The 12,832-nt window shown below is 42.1% G+C and overlaps 1 protein-coding gene across 7 annotated transcripts in view; it reads right to left on the bottom strand.

Annotated features, from left to right (window-relative positions):
* JAK1 (Janus kinase 1) overlaps nucleotides 1-12,832 on the bottom strand; it is a 150,088-nt gene that overhangs the window by 24,488 nt on the left and 112,768 nt on the right. For all 7 annotated transcript variants that reach the window (XM_053243926.1, XM_053243924.1, XM_053243930.1 and 4 more), the window contains 3 exons: nucleotides 12,193-12,382; nucleotides 3,842-3,948; nucleotides 2,801-2,941 (listed from right to left, as the gene is read on the bottom strand). In XM_053243926.1, coding sequence (XP_053099901.1) covers nucleotides 2,801-2,941; nucleotides 3,842-3,948; nucleotides 12,193-12,382 — 438 coding nt within the window. The remainder of the gene's footprint in view (nucleotides 1-2,800; nucleotides 2,942-3,841; nucleotides 3,949-12,192; nucleotides 12,383-12,832) is intronic.

Consider the following 12,832-nt stretch of genomic DNA (forward strand, 5'->3'; position numbering starts at 1 on the left):
AGGGTGGTGCAGAGGCTGAACGGTAACACTTTGTACTGGTAGGCCTGAGTGCCCAGACAGAAGCTCAAAAACTGGTAGTGGCGAGGGTGTATAGAGACGTGGAAGTAAGCGTCCTTTAGATCTAAGGACACAAACCACTCCTCCTCCCACAGTAATGGTAGTATTGAGTGTAAGGAAATCATGCAAAAGTTGGAAGTCCAGACCAACTTGTTGAGCTCTCATAAGTCTAGAATGGGGAGGAGCCTACCATCATGCTTTTGGGACCTGGAAGTATCTGGAATAGAACCCAGAGTGCACTGAGGAAAGCGGAACTGGCTCTATGGTATCCTTTTGGAGTAGCAAATAAACTTCATGGATAGGTCTTGAGTGGGTGTATTTTATACATGGGCAGGTAGAGAGTCAAATTCAATAGCATCGCCGCTAGCCACTATGCACAACACCCAGGTATCTGATGTCACTTTACACCACAAAGGGAGGAAGGGCGTGAGACAGATGCCAGTTGAGAAGCAGGGAAAAATAATTCCAGGTCTGGGACATTAAAACGATTGCTTGGGCCGTTTCTGAGACTTGGATTTTTGTTGGCCTTTCTGACACTGATGGAAAGGACACCTGGAGTACAGCCTAGATCCTTGATGGAAACCTCCCCTATCTTGGGAAGGCTATCTTTGTTTGAATGCAGGACAGTACCTCTGATAAGACTGGGACTGCACAAATGTCTTAGCAGTGTAGCGTGACTTCTTAAGTTTCTCCATCACCTTTGGAAAACAAGCCCTCACCATCAAACAGGAGATACACAATCTTTTCCTTCATCTCTGGCTCCAGAGGTGTAGAACAGAGCCAAGCATGGTGGCGAAGTACATTGGATCCAGCCAACACTTTCGACTATGTCTCAGTCAGGTGTTTGGCCATGCTTAACTATTGCCTCGTGAGGTCTGCCACCTTCAAGAGGGTAGACAGGAACTTGCCTTCAAAGGTCTCAGGCAAAGCATTTACTTTATTCTTCATGTTGTCCCACAGCGATTGTTGATATTTAGCAATGAAGGCTAAGTAGTTCACTACCTTGAGTGAGAGACAGCCCAAGGAGTAAAACCTCTGTGCCATGGAGTCCAGCTTACGGCCCCCCGGGAAGCTATTATAATCCAGGGCGTCATGGGGAACATGGGAGACTGAGAAATGAATACATTCCCTCCAGGTTAAAGCCGAATGACATTGTGGCATCAAGGTAGATAGGCCACCAGTTGGTGTCTTAGGAACTGACATGGGTTATTCAGGTTCCACAGTATCAAGTCCTAGTGACAAGGTGAACCCCTTAAAAGGTAGAGCCCGATGGAGTCAAATTCGCAGATCCCAAAAGGTGTTCCAGTTCCTGATGCAGCAAACTTTGGAGCACTGGAAAATCCAAAGAAGGTGTCACTGGATGATCCAGTGAGCAGTAAGAATGAGCTGGTGTCAATGTTTGTGAAATAACTATGGGTAAAGGCGGCGCCAAGCAATCAGGTGAAAGATGATGTGGATCTGTGGAGGTCCCTGGCGTCGACATCTGTGAGATCAAGGGCGAAGACGTCGAAGGCAGAACTCAAGCTGACACCGATGAAGAGTGTCCTGTGGTCGTGGCAGTAGTAAACTCCAAAGAATGTGGTGCCAGCGCTGAAGAGGCTGAACGTTTCGGCGCTGGAGGTAGAGCAGTCAGTGTTGGTGGAGTTGGCGCTGAGCGCACCAGCGCCACAGATCAGGAGCCAATCGACGCTGATGGGGAGGAACTTGGGCATCCTGGAGCCGAAAAGGCCAATGAAGTGGTCTTCAAAGTTGAGGGTCAAGGAGAGAATGAGGTCTCAGGTTGGGCCGTAGAAGGAGACAGCATCTTTGCTGATTGGGACGACACTCTCGGCACCGAGCACAACGCCGAGTTCGACTTAGCTGGCATGGAAGTCGCCGTGATAGATGACCCCAAGGAAGCGTGCTTTTCCTTCTTTTTGTGGGGCTCTCTCGAAGAGGAACAATGGCTATCGTGCTTATGCCTATGCCGCTCTCGCCATCTTTCCATAGGCATCTTAAAGGAGCCAGACGAACCACAAGACATGGACGTAATAGCAGGGACATTGAGGCCGACGCTGATGGCACCGACAGGCTAGGCGCCATGGTTTTTGGCGGTGATGGTGGGCTTGATCTCGGCGTCCTTGGGTGAAGGATGTTTTCATATAGAGATGCCTTTAGACAAAGTTCTAGGCTTAGTTTTATTTAAAAGACAGACTTACCTTAAAGGCACTGGTGTTATGGGAGTCCCCAAAACAAATCAGGCAATCAGAGTGACCATCTGAGGAGGGCATAGTTCCCTTACAAGCCACACAGTGCTTAAAGCTTTTGGGGGCAGATACAGCCAGGTCTAAATACAGTCCAAAGTCAGCCAAAAAAATCAGAAACAGAATATCTAAGCTAAAGGGAAGTGCAAGCAAAAGTCCAGAAACAGTCCAAGGAGGAAGGTCAAAAATATATATCCCAATCTCGTACAGCAACAAGGGGAAACAGGAACGGATCCTTCCCGAAGCAGCGCGAGGAGTGGACAGGAAGGAACTTAAGAGGGAAGTGCTCTACAGCCTGTTCTACAGGCACGCATTGAAGGTTCTGATATCACTACACCTTAAAAGGCCAGAGTGCCTAAGTAGAGCCAATAATTCTTCTGTGGGCCTACTGTGCAGGTGAAGAAGACCCAGTTGTGAGAGACCATGGATCCATACAGAGATAAAAGAATTAGAAGCAATGATATCATTCATTTTATAAAGTAAAGCAGAGAGGAACCTACTAAAGAAATATCTCTGTGGCTGGGGTCCAATACTTTAAGGAGAACTTTTATTTCCTTTTCAGTCTGGTAACTGTCATCATCCTTATAGTTAAGAATTCCAGAGTAAATCTGTGTCCTTGTTCCTCTCCCAAGGTGCTCACCCTAAAATACAATTTAAATCCACCAGTTAGAAATTATGACAAACGTAATCATTTAAGTAACAAACAATACTAGCATTAGTCACTACAGAGCAAAAAGGGTCGATTAGTATTGATTTTCACCCTGAGTTTTCATTATAAACATTTTAATTGTGCCATCCTTATCTGACATTATTAGGATCACAGAGATATTTCATCTACATCTATTCAATGAGCCTAATATGATGAACATAATGGAAGTTATATCTAATGAATTTAGAACTGATTTCTTATTTACACCAAGAGGAAATCAATGTGATTACTTTTTAATGTTTGAAATAATTTGTCAATTGGGTGTGGAGGGTTTTTTGTGATTAAAAATGATTTGGGCAGAACAGCCTTTATGTTAGCCATTTATATTAGGGTATGCTGAAGTAATGAAGATGATCTGCAAATTTCAGCAAGACAATTCTATATCCATACTTTGCAAGATTATCCTGAATGGTTTAGGCATTTCTTTACTAAAACTGTCCTTTTAAAAAGTTGCTTTTCTAGGTCGATAAAAAACAGCATATCGACTAAAATAATGGTGAAAATAAATCACCACCTAAAAAGCAATCTGGCTCCTACTTCATTCTAAAAATAGATTAACAAAGCTATTTTATCTGACTGGGTAAACTAGCATATATAGGCTTACAAGACAAAGAATAGCACATGTGAAAATTTCTGTTACTAAAAGGATCTGAAGTGCACAATGAACTGAAAATCAAAATTATTATTTTAAATATTGGCTAAATAGAGATTGCAGGTGTTGTGGGTAAACAGAATTTCATTGCATTTTCTCAGACATCAGTATCAAGTATTCTTTAAAGAGCAACAGGAATACACATATTCATGAATGACTCTAAATTCTGCACCTACTTACTTGGATTATTTCTTCTTTAAGGATTCGATGGAAGCTTAGCTGACCTAAAGGGCAGATCGGTTGCCATTCTTGAGATTTCTTTGTAGCCACTAGCAAATTGGAGATTTCTGGAAAGAAAAGGAAATTCTTGGCAATCCACGTCAAACAGATTTGCTCCCTGACCTCTTATGAGATTCTCAGAACCCTGGATGTTAGCAGTTTTTATGGCAACTATCAGCACTGGACAAACACTTCAGAAATAATGATATGCAGAGCACAATCTTCAGCATAGGCCTCCTTGAAGCACAGTTTGTTACTCTCACAGCCAAACCCATATCCAAACTCTAGGCTGTGCACTATACTGACAGATTCAAACCCCATTTAGTTATTCTTCTCACCAAATAGTTTTGACCAAGGCTCTCTTTCAGCATAATTTACTAGTTCAGGCTTGTTGTGAGACTAACACACTAGTCTGAATTCTCTAGATGAAAGGCAAAATACAAATGTAAAAGCATGAACAAGATGTACTTTAAGACAGACATACTTCATCATCAGACATACTTCATCATAATTCATCACTAATTGCTACTGGACTTTTGCTCTAGCAAGCGCTAAATTGATACAGTGCATTACACTTAAAGGAAAAACCAATTAATGGAACACTTCTATCTTGCAATAGATGGTTTCTATTGAAGTACTGCACAAACAACAACATTCACTTCCTATTGTGCACATACAGAAACCATTTCTTATCTTGTCCTTTCCTTGAAGAGTTAAGAGATTGAAATTTGCCCAACGATATCCAGTGAATGGAGAGAACAGGACTTTGAAGCCCACTCTACTTGTTGACACCCAACATATTACTCTGTGTTCCTAGGAAACCTTTTCAATTGAAGCTCAGAAATAGTGTGTGTGGGAAGGGAAGAAGTTCTACATGTTTTGATAACATTTTTCACCTTAGTTGGCAAAGCAAATACTTTAACTACTACAATTACAAGTATTTATATACTGCTGTATAACTAAATACTTTTTATTTATGACACACTTCCCTCAGAATGCTTGCAGCATTTTAAATGCTGCTCCAGGAAGCCTCTCATCTAGGCACAAACCAGAATAAGGCCTGCTTCACATTTATGTACCTTAGCATTACTGGGGCCCAAATAATGAAGAAAGAGACACAAGATCCTGGATTGGATGGTATGTTTATTTTTGGTTTTTAAAGAATGGCAACCTTATAGTGTGATGTGCCAGACAGTCAGGAGAATTCCTAGATTCCACACATACATTTGGAACTACTTAATTCAGTCCCAGGTCAGCTACCATTCAAAACAGCCAGGTGTTGTTGTTTTCAAGTATGCATGGCAACACTATTGACTAGCACATACTTTGCCTGTGCATGTGTTGCTCCTAAAGAGCTTCTCAAGAGAGGCCTTGAGCAACCTGTGGACATCCAAAGAGTACACTGAGTGCTCTAAAGCACCTTCTTCATAGGGCTGTTGTGGGATAAAATGGCATAGCTATTATGTCAACTCTGAGCTCCTTGGAAGAATGATGGGATGCAAGTATAAAACAAACAAAAATTAAATGTTAAGGGAGCCTCATTTAACAATATTTAATTCGGCATCAGAAATATGGTTTGATTTTGCAGGTACTGCATGCCATCTACATAATATTTTGTAAACATTTTTCTTTCACATTTATCAAACCATCATATGACAAGGACCATGATGTTAAGATACATCATCATATAAACAGGCTGCTTACCTGTAACAGATGATCTGGTAGTGATCCGACATTCATAAATAATGGGTTCTGCGCCTGCGCAGACCACTTTGGGTAAAACATATAAGCTCATTGTGACACCCCAACCTGCCAACTGTGCATGCTCTGCTTCTGTTAATATTGGAGGTTTGACGTCCTCCTTTCAGTTTCTGTTGGCCGACAATTCTCTCTCTCTCTCTTTAACATATAGCTTGCACTCTGCAGTGGGGATGGTTGGGACGGTTTTATGAATGTTGTTGGATCACTACCAAATCATCTGTTACATCTGGATAGTGATCCAACAACCATAAATAATGGGCGACTTACAAGATTCCTCATTGGTGGTCGGAGCCGTAAGCTACCGTAACACCCTTTTTAGTACTGCCCTTCCAGACTTGGCTGCCACTGCAGAGTAAAAGTCCAAAGCATAATGTTTAATAAAGGTCTGGTCTGAAGACCAAGATGCAGCCATGCATATGTCTTTGTATCTTATTCCAGACAAATGTGCCACTGAAGTTGCGTGCGCTCATGTAGAGTGGGCTTTAACTGATTTTGGTGGCGTCACCTTCTGTTGCTTACAGGCCATCAAAATTGTCTCTACCAGCTAATGTGAAATTTGCTGGCATGATTTGCTGGCGTAGCCTTTGCACCCCCCTTTAAAACATATAAATAATTGCTTTGTTTTTCTTAGTTCCTTGGCTCTTTTTAAGTAGAACAGCAGTGACCTGCATACATCCAAAGAATGCACTGAGTGGATGGGTTTCTACAAAAGGTTGGGAGAAGCACATTCTGGTTTAGATGGAAGTCAGTGACTAACTTAGTTCGGAACTCAGGATCCAAACACATTAATACCTTTTCTGCGTGGAATTTGCTGTATGGCTCATCCATACATAGCACTAGGAGTTTACTCACACGCTTTGCACTTGTTATTGCCACTAGGAATATTGTTTTTAAAGCTACTAATTGCACCGAAGTGGTTGCCATTGGTTCAAAAGGCTTCTCTGTCAATGTGGAGAACACCAGCGACAGATTCAATTTGTCCATAGGTATTGGAGGATACATATTATTTATTCCTTTCATGAATTTTTTACATTTTCGGTGAGAGAACACAGCTTTTCCTTCCCATCCATTATGGTATGCAGAAATTACAGCCAAATGCACTTTAATTGACACATTTGCCAGCCCATTTGTTTTAAGAGATGTGAAGTAAAGCAATACTTCCCTTAATGTTGCTTTTTAGGGCTTATAGTGTTTTGTTTTAGCATGTTCACAAAATCTCTTCAATTTGGCACCATAGTTCTTTCTGGTTGAAGCTTTCCTGTTATTAAGTAGGATCTTCCTTATTAACCTATCCTCCACACCATGGGATTCAGTGTCTGTAGATTTGGATTCAGCAGTTGTCCCTTCTCCTGACTTATTTGGTAGGGTCGCTGAGGGAGCTTTCTGTGGATCTGGTCAGACAGTTTGAGTAGCTGTGGAAACCATGGCTGCTTGGCCACCGGGGGTTATTAGAATGCCTCTGGTCTCATCCTGTAGCACCTTGGCAACCACTCTGTTCAGCAATGGATACTGTGGGTACAAATAAAATATACTCTGAATCCATTGGTACTAGAAAGCATCGCCCTTTGAGCAGTATTCCAGTCCCATCCTTGAGCAATATTGTCTGTATTTCTTGTTCTCTTGTGTAGCAAAGAGATCCACCGACCGAGTCCCCCAGAGTGTGAATAGCTCTTTCAGGAAACACGGGTTCGTTTCTCATTCATGGTGCTGTAGCAGTATCTGCTTAACCTATCTGCCAATATGGTGTCTTCTCCCCTTATGTGAATGGCTACCATATGTATCTTCTGAGTAATGCACCAATTCCATATCTGTAGGCTGAACTAGCACAGTGTTTGCGACACAATCCCTCCTTGGTTGTTTATATATGCGATGACAATGGTGTTGTCCATCTGTATTTGCAGTACTTGGTTCATAACAGTTCTTTGGAATGATTTCAGCGCCCTCTAAGCCGCAAGGAGCTCTAGAAAGTTTATATGTAACCGCTTTTCTTGAACCATCCAAAAGCCCTGTATCCTTAAATCTGACAGATGTACCCCCGCCAGCCCAACATGCAGGCATCTGTTGTTAAAGTCACTGTGGGTACTGTAATCTTGAATGGCATTCCCAAAAGGAGATTTGCTCTGCATGTCCACCAATGTGCTGAGACTAGCACCCTCTCTGGTAGATACAATATGTTGTTCTGTGGATCAATATTGGGGCAAAATACATCAGGTAACACAACTGCATTTTCCTTAGATGCAGCTTCACATAATGTACCGTTGATGTGCAAGAAGCCATTTGGCCCATAAGCTCCTGAATTGCTCTTGCCTGCTGATGTGGTTTTGCATGAAGTGTCCCCACCATCTGGACTATCCTTTCGAACCAGTCCCCTGGGAGATATGCTCTTTGTTTTTCCATGTCCAGCACTGCTCCAATGTACTATAGACGTTTGGCAGGCTTTAGATGTGACTTTAATTGATCTGAACTCCTAAATTGCTCAATAGAGTTGTTACACACTGTACTTGTGATAATAACTGTTCTCTTGTTTTCACAGTGAGCAGCCAGTCATCCAGAAATGGAAAGATGGTGAGGCCTCAGGTCTGAAGACAGGCTATGATCACCATCATTCATTTTGTGAATATTCTTGGGGCTGTTGCCAGGCCAAAGGGTAGTACATTGTATTGATATATTTCTGAGCCCACCATGAAGCGTAGGTATTTCCTGCGGTTCTCCTGTATGCCGATATGAAAATGTGTCTTTCAAATCCAATGTTGCGATCCACATCTCTTCATGTAGAAGTGGAAGGACTGCTTGCAGTGTTATGCAAATTTTTCTCACCTCAACATACAGGTTCAGCCAGTGTAGGTCCATTATTGTTGAATGCCTCCATCCCTCTTTGGGATCTGAAAGTATCGGGAGTAAAAACCTGTTTGACTGTAAGCCCACAGTTCCGGAGATATTGCCCATTTCCCCAACAATTCCTCTTCCATCAGTGTTAAAGTTTCAGGAGTATACTTTATCCCCATGAACTCTGGCAGCATAATGAATTCTATTGCATATCCTGTCTTGACTATTCTTAAGACCCACCAGTCTGATATTATATGGTGCCATGCTTGCTCATGGCTTGCCATTTTGATGTTGTTTCTGGCACTAATGTGCCAATATGTCAATGTGTCAGTATCTTGTTGGTACTTACTGATACAGGTGGGCTTAGTGACCAATCAAAGGTGTTGCTTGGCCTGCTTCATTGTCTTATTACGGTTTGTCTGGTTCCCTTTATTTTTTGCAACATATGGCTTCCGACTGTATCTTTGGAAAGGTCTTCTAAATTCCCTTCACTCATTTTGGCGGTAAATGTTTTGCCTTCGCTGGTACGGTTGGTATCTTGCACCAGCAAATTTAGGAGCAGTTGTGAATGTTTTTGCTGTGTTTTTAGATTTTTTCCATTTTTCCATGGAGGAGTTAGTCTCCACACAAAATAGTCCTTTGCTATTAAATGGCAGTGCTTCTATCCGATCCATATCTTGTTATAAATTAGTTGCATGCAACCAAGCGTGTCTTCTTAGCATTATAGCTGAAGTCAAGGTGCAGGATTCCAATTTCACAAGGTGTTAGGCATTGCTAAGTTGCTGTCATGTAGCTGTAGTTGCCTTTACAAAAGTGCTTTCGAATTTCCTTTGAAATTCCTCTGGTGGTAAAGTGGTGTGTTCTTTGAACAGTGTTTCCCACATGGAATATGTGAATTTTGATAAACACGCCATGTAATTGGCAATTTTAATTGTTGGATCTTCAACCCAAGACATCTGGCTTACGTCCCTCCTTATCTGCAAATGTCGTGTGGCATTTTCCACCCTTGGAATTTTTTGCACAATCTATTACCAATGAACTTGGTACCAGATGTTTTATAAAATATTCATTTTCTTCTTCCTGTATCCTATACAGCATCTCTAATCTGTTTGATGTCAGTGTGGAAGTCTGGATAACCTCCAAAGCCAATTCTGCTGCCATTGTAATCACTGGTAACATAGGTAAGTATACTGGTTGTATTCCTGCAGTCTTTTTCATAAAATTGTAAACTGGATCATCCAGATCCAGTTGTTTTCTGTTTTAGGTCCAGACCCAACACTTCAGCCATTTCTGCTATGTTGATGATAGGATTTTATCTCTTCCACTGACAATATAGATGGTGTGGTTGGTACATTCTTGTTTGGCTCTGTGTGTTCATTGGACTCAGTCAATGTCACCTGTAGAATCAGTAGCATAATCTGGCTGATGAGGGTGTACTTTTGCTGGATTCTAAAAGCGCAAGACATCTCTTGCCGCTGATGGATCTAATGCTGTTTCAGTATCAAGCTCGACATCGTGGTCAATGTCAAAGGTTATTGGTGATTGTCCACCAGGCTTCGACGCCATGGACATTGCTACCGATAGCGGTTGTCTTGGTGTTGACGGAGACTGTTGCGGGCCTGGTGACAAAGAGATTGCTCAATGTTGAAGTTTCAAAGTTGGCACATCCCTTAAATGTCGATATTTCCTTGATGCCGAAGAGCTTTTGGAAGTTGACACAGAATCTCTCATATGCTGTAACTCTTTTGGAAAGGGAGTTGTTTCGGCTGTCCTTGATTTTTCATGGTGTTTCAAAGGTTTTTCCGATTTACTTTGATGTTTTTTTGATGGCGGTGCAGTAGTATCCACTTTGCCCTTTCTTTTTGTTTTGTCTGGTTTGGGATAGGTTTCTGGGGCCGCTGGCTCCTTAAAGGACGCTCCCGCCTTCAAAGTTGTAGCCATCGGCCCTGAGGATTTAGACTGCATATTAGACCACAGGTGCTTTAGACTGCAGGAGCAGGCAGCCTATTAGGATGGTCCGCCCAAGAATGTTATTGGATCGAACATTCCAAGAAGCCTTGGAGGGATTTAGTGTTGGGTCTGCAGGTGACCCTGTCAACACTCTGGTGGAAAATTGGAATAATCAACTCACTAGGACACTGGACACAATCGTTCCTAAGCATCCTCTCCGACCTGCTTCAAAACTCGTCCCTTGGTATATGGAAGAACTACGGGGACTGAAGCAGCGAGGTAGAGGACTAGAGCGCAAGTGGAGAAAGACTCTACTCGAATCTGACCGATTACTACATAGAGCACATTTGAAGATCGCTCAGGCAATACGTGTGGCAAAGAAGCGATTCTTTTCTTCACATATTGTGTCCGCTAGTTCACGTCGGGTGGAGTTGTTCAGGGTTGTGAAGGGGCTAATGTGCGCCCCTTCCCCCTTGAATCAGTACTTGGAACCAACAATTACTCGCTGTGACATTTTAATGATTTTTGTGTGGACAAAATCTCTCATATTCAGGCCGACTTGGATTCAAATTCCACAATTGTTCCACAATTGTTACACCGCTGATGCCGAGGTGTCCAGCAGCTCCTCTTATGTGATGACCATGAATCAATTTCCATTTGTTACTCCTGAAGATGTGGCTAGGTTGCTGGGAATGGTGTGGCCTACCACCTGCCCTCTTGATCTTTGCCCGACTATCTGGCAGGGAGGCTGTTGTAGAGGGCCTGGTCACGATTATAAATGTATTTCTGAGGGAGAACAGGATGCCTCCTTTTCTTAAGAAACTGAAAGGAGGATGCCAAACAGCTGATATTAATGGATGTGGAGCACGCACAGTTGACGGTTGGGGGTGTAATTAAGAGCTAACAATTTTTATCCAAAATGGTCTGTGTAGGCACAGAACCCATTATTTATGAGTGACGTTGGATCACTATCCAGATCTCTTGGTTTCTCCATTATCTACACTGACTTTCTGTTTTTCTTTTAGATTCTCAAGCTCCAAATCAGCAATATATTTCTTTATAAAATACAATATAGTACTTCTAGTAAGTCTTTAGATTATTTTTGTTGTTAGTGGATGTTCCCAACTGCAGGGAAAAGCAACCAAGCCTTAACAAACAAACATATAGCAACCAGACAGCCCCAAACCCTCAGTTTCCACCTTCCTCTTCAGCTGCTCAAGAAAAAAGAAAAAAGGGGGAAGCATGTTGGAAGAATGAGGAAATAGCGATGGTCCTCTCCATACCAGGAACGTTTGGCAAGGAGAGGCTGGAAGGGAGTTCTCTAGTTGTGGAAAACTAGCAGCAATGGAAACTGAAGCTATAACTAGAGGACAGAGGCTTTTATAAACCTAGTACTCTTTTAGAGGCTAATATATGAATGGAACTTCAAGTCTCACAGTTACATTAAAATGACTAGCCCTTTCCCAATACTTTGAGGGGACATAGCTCAGTGGCACAGCACATGCTCTGTATGCAAAAGCTTTAAGGTTCAACCCCAGCATCTCTAGCTAGGACTGGGAAGGAACCCATTCATGTCAGTCAGTGCAGACAATACTGAGCTAAAGGCAATAATAAGGCAGTTTCATATGACAACATTTAGAACATGTATACATCATGCTAATATAAGATAATATCAATCCTTGAATAATGTGAACAAATTCCCATTGAAACCAATAAATATTTCTGTGGGGAGGGTGTTCAGTTCTTTGCAACATAGTAATTAAGTGAAACACTACCTCTTGGCTTTGGCTGACAGCATCTCCGGAGTGAGAAGACTATATTGTCTGTTCTAAGGATCTGCCCTTTCAAGTGGTCCATCAGCTCTTTCAGAGATGGAAAAATTGTATCAGATCCATGTAAGACACACCCATTTCCCTTCATTTCAATCTGGAAGTTCTTGTACTGCTTGGGGGGATTCAACATTTGCTGTGGAAAAGAAGAGAAACAGCATAAGTTGTTCTTAAGTTATCTGTAAAATAGAGGACTAATTTATCCCTGAATGTATTCCAGTGAATGCAATTAATTCATCATAGAGACTAGTTGAGCAAGCATTATTTCAAGCTTTTTAATCCAACTTTGTGGCACAATAAAGGGACTTTGGATGAGGAAAATGAAAACCACATAAGAAATATACATGCATTCATCCTGCTGTGGTATTCACAGCAAAAAAACCCAGGTTGTGTACCTGTAACAGATGATCTGGTAGTGATTCCACAACATTCATAAAGGATGGGTTCTGTTCCTGCACAGACCAACTTCAGGTAGAATTCGGTAGCTCCTTGAGGCGCCTTCAACCACCTCCTGCATGTGCCCTGCAGTAACTCATAACGGCAGTTGGGCGTCGTCCTTGCAATTTCTTGATGGCTGACTGGTGGT

This window comes from Hemicordylus capensis, chromosome 4 (assembly GCF_027244095.1).
Source record: "Hemicordylus capensis ecotype Gifberg chromosome 4, rHemCap1.1.pri, whole genome shotgun sequence".
In the NCBI taxonomy this organism is placed as follows: domain Eukaryota; kingdom Metazoa; phylum Chordata; class Lepidosauria; order Squamata; family Cordylidae; genus Hemicordylus; species Hemicordylus capensis.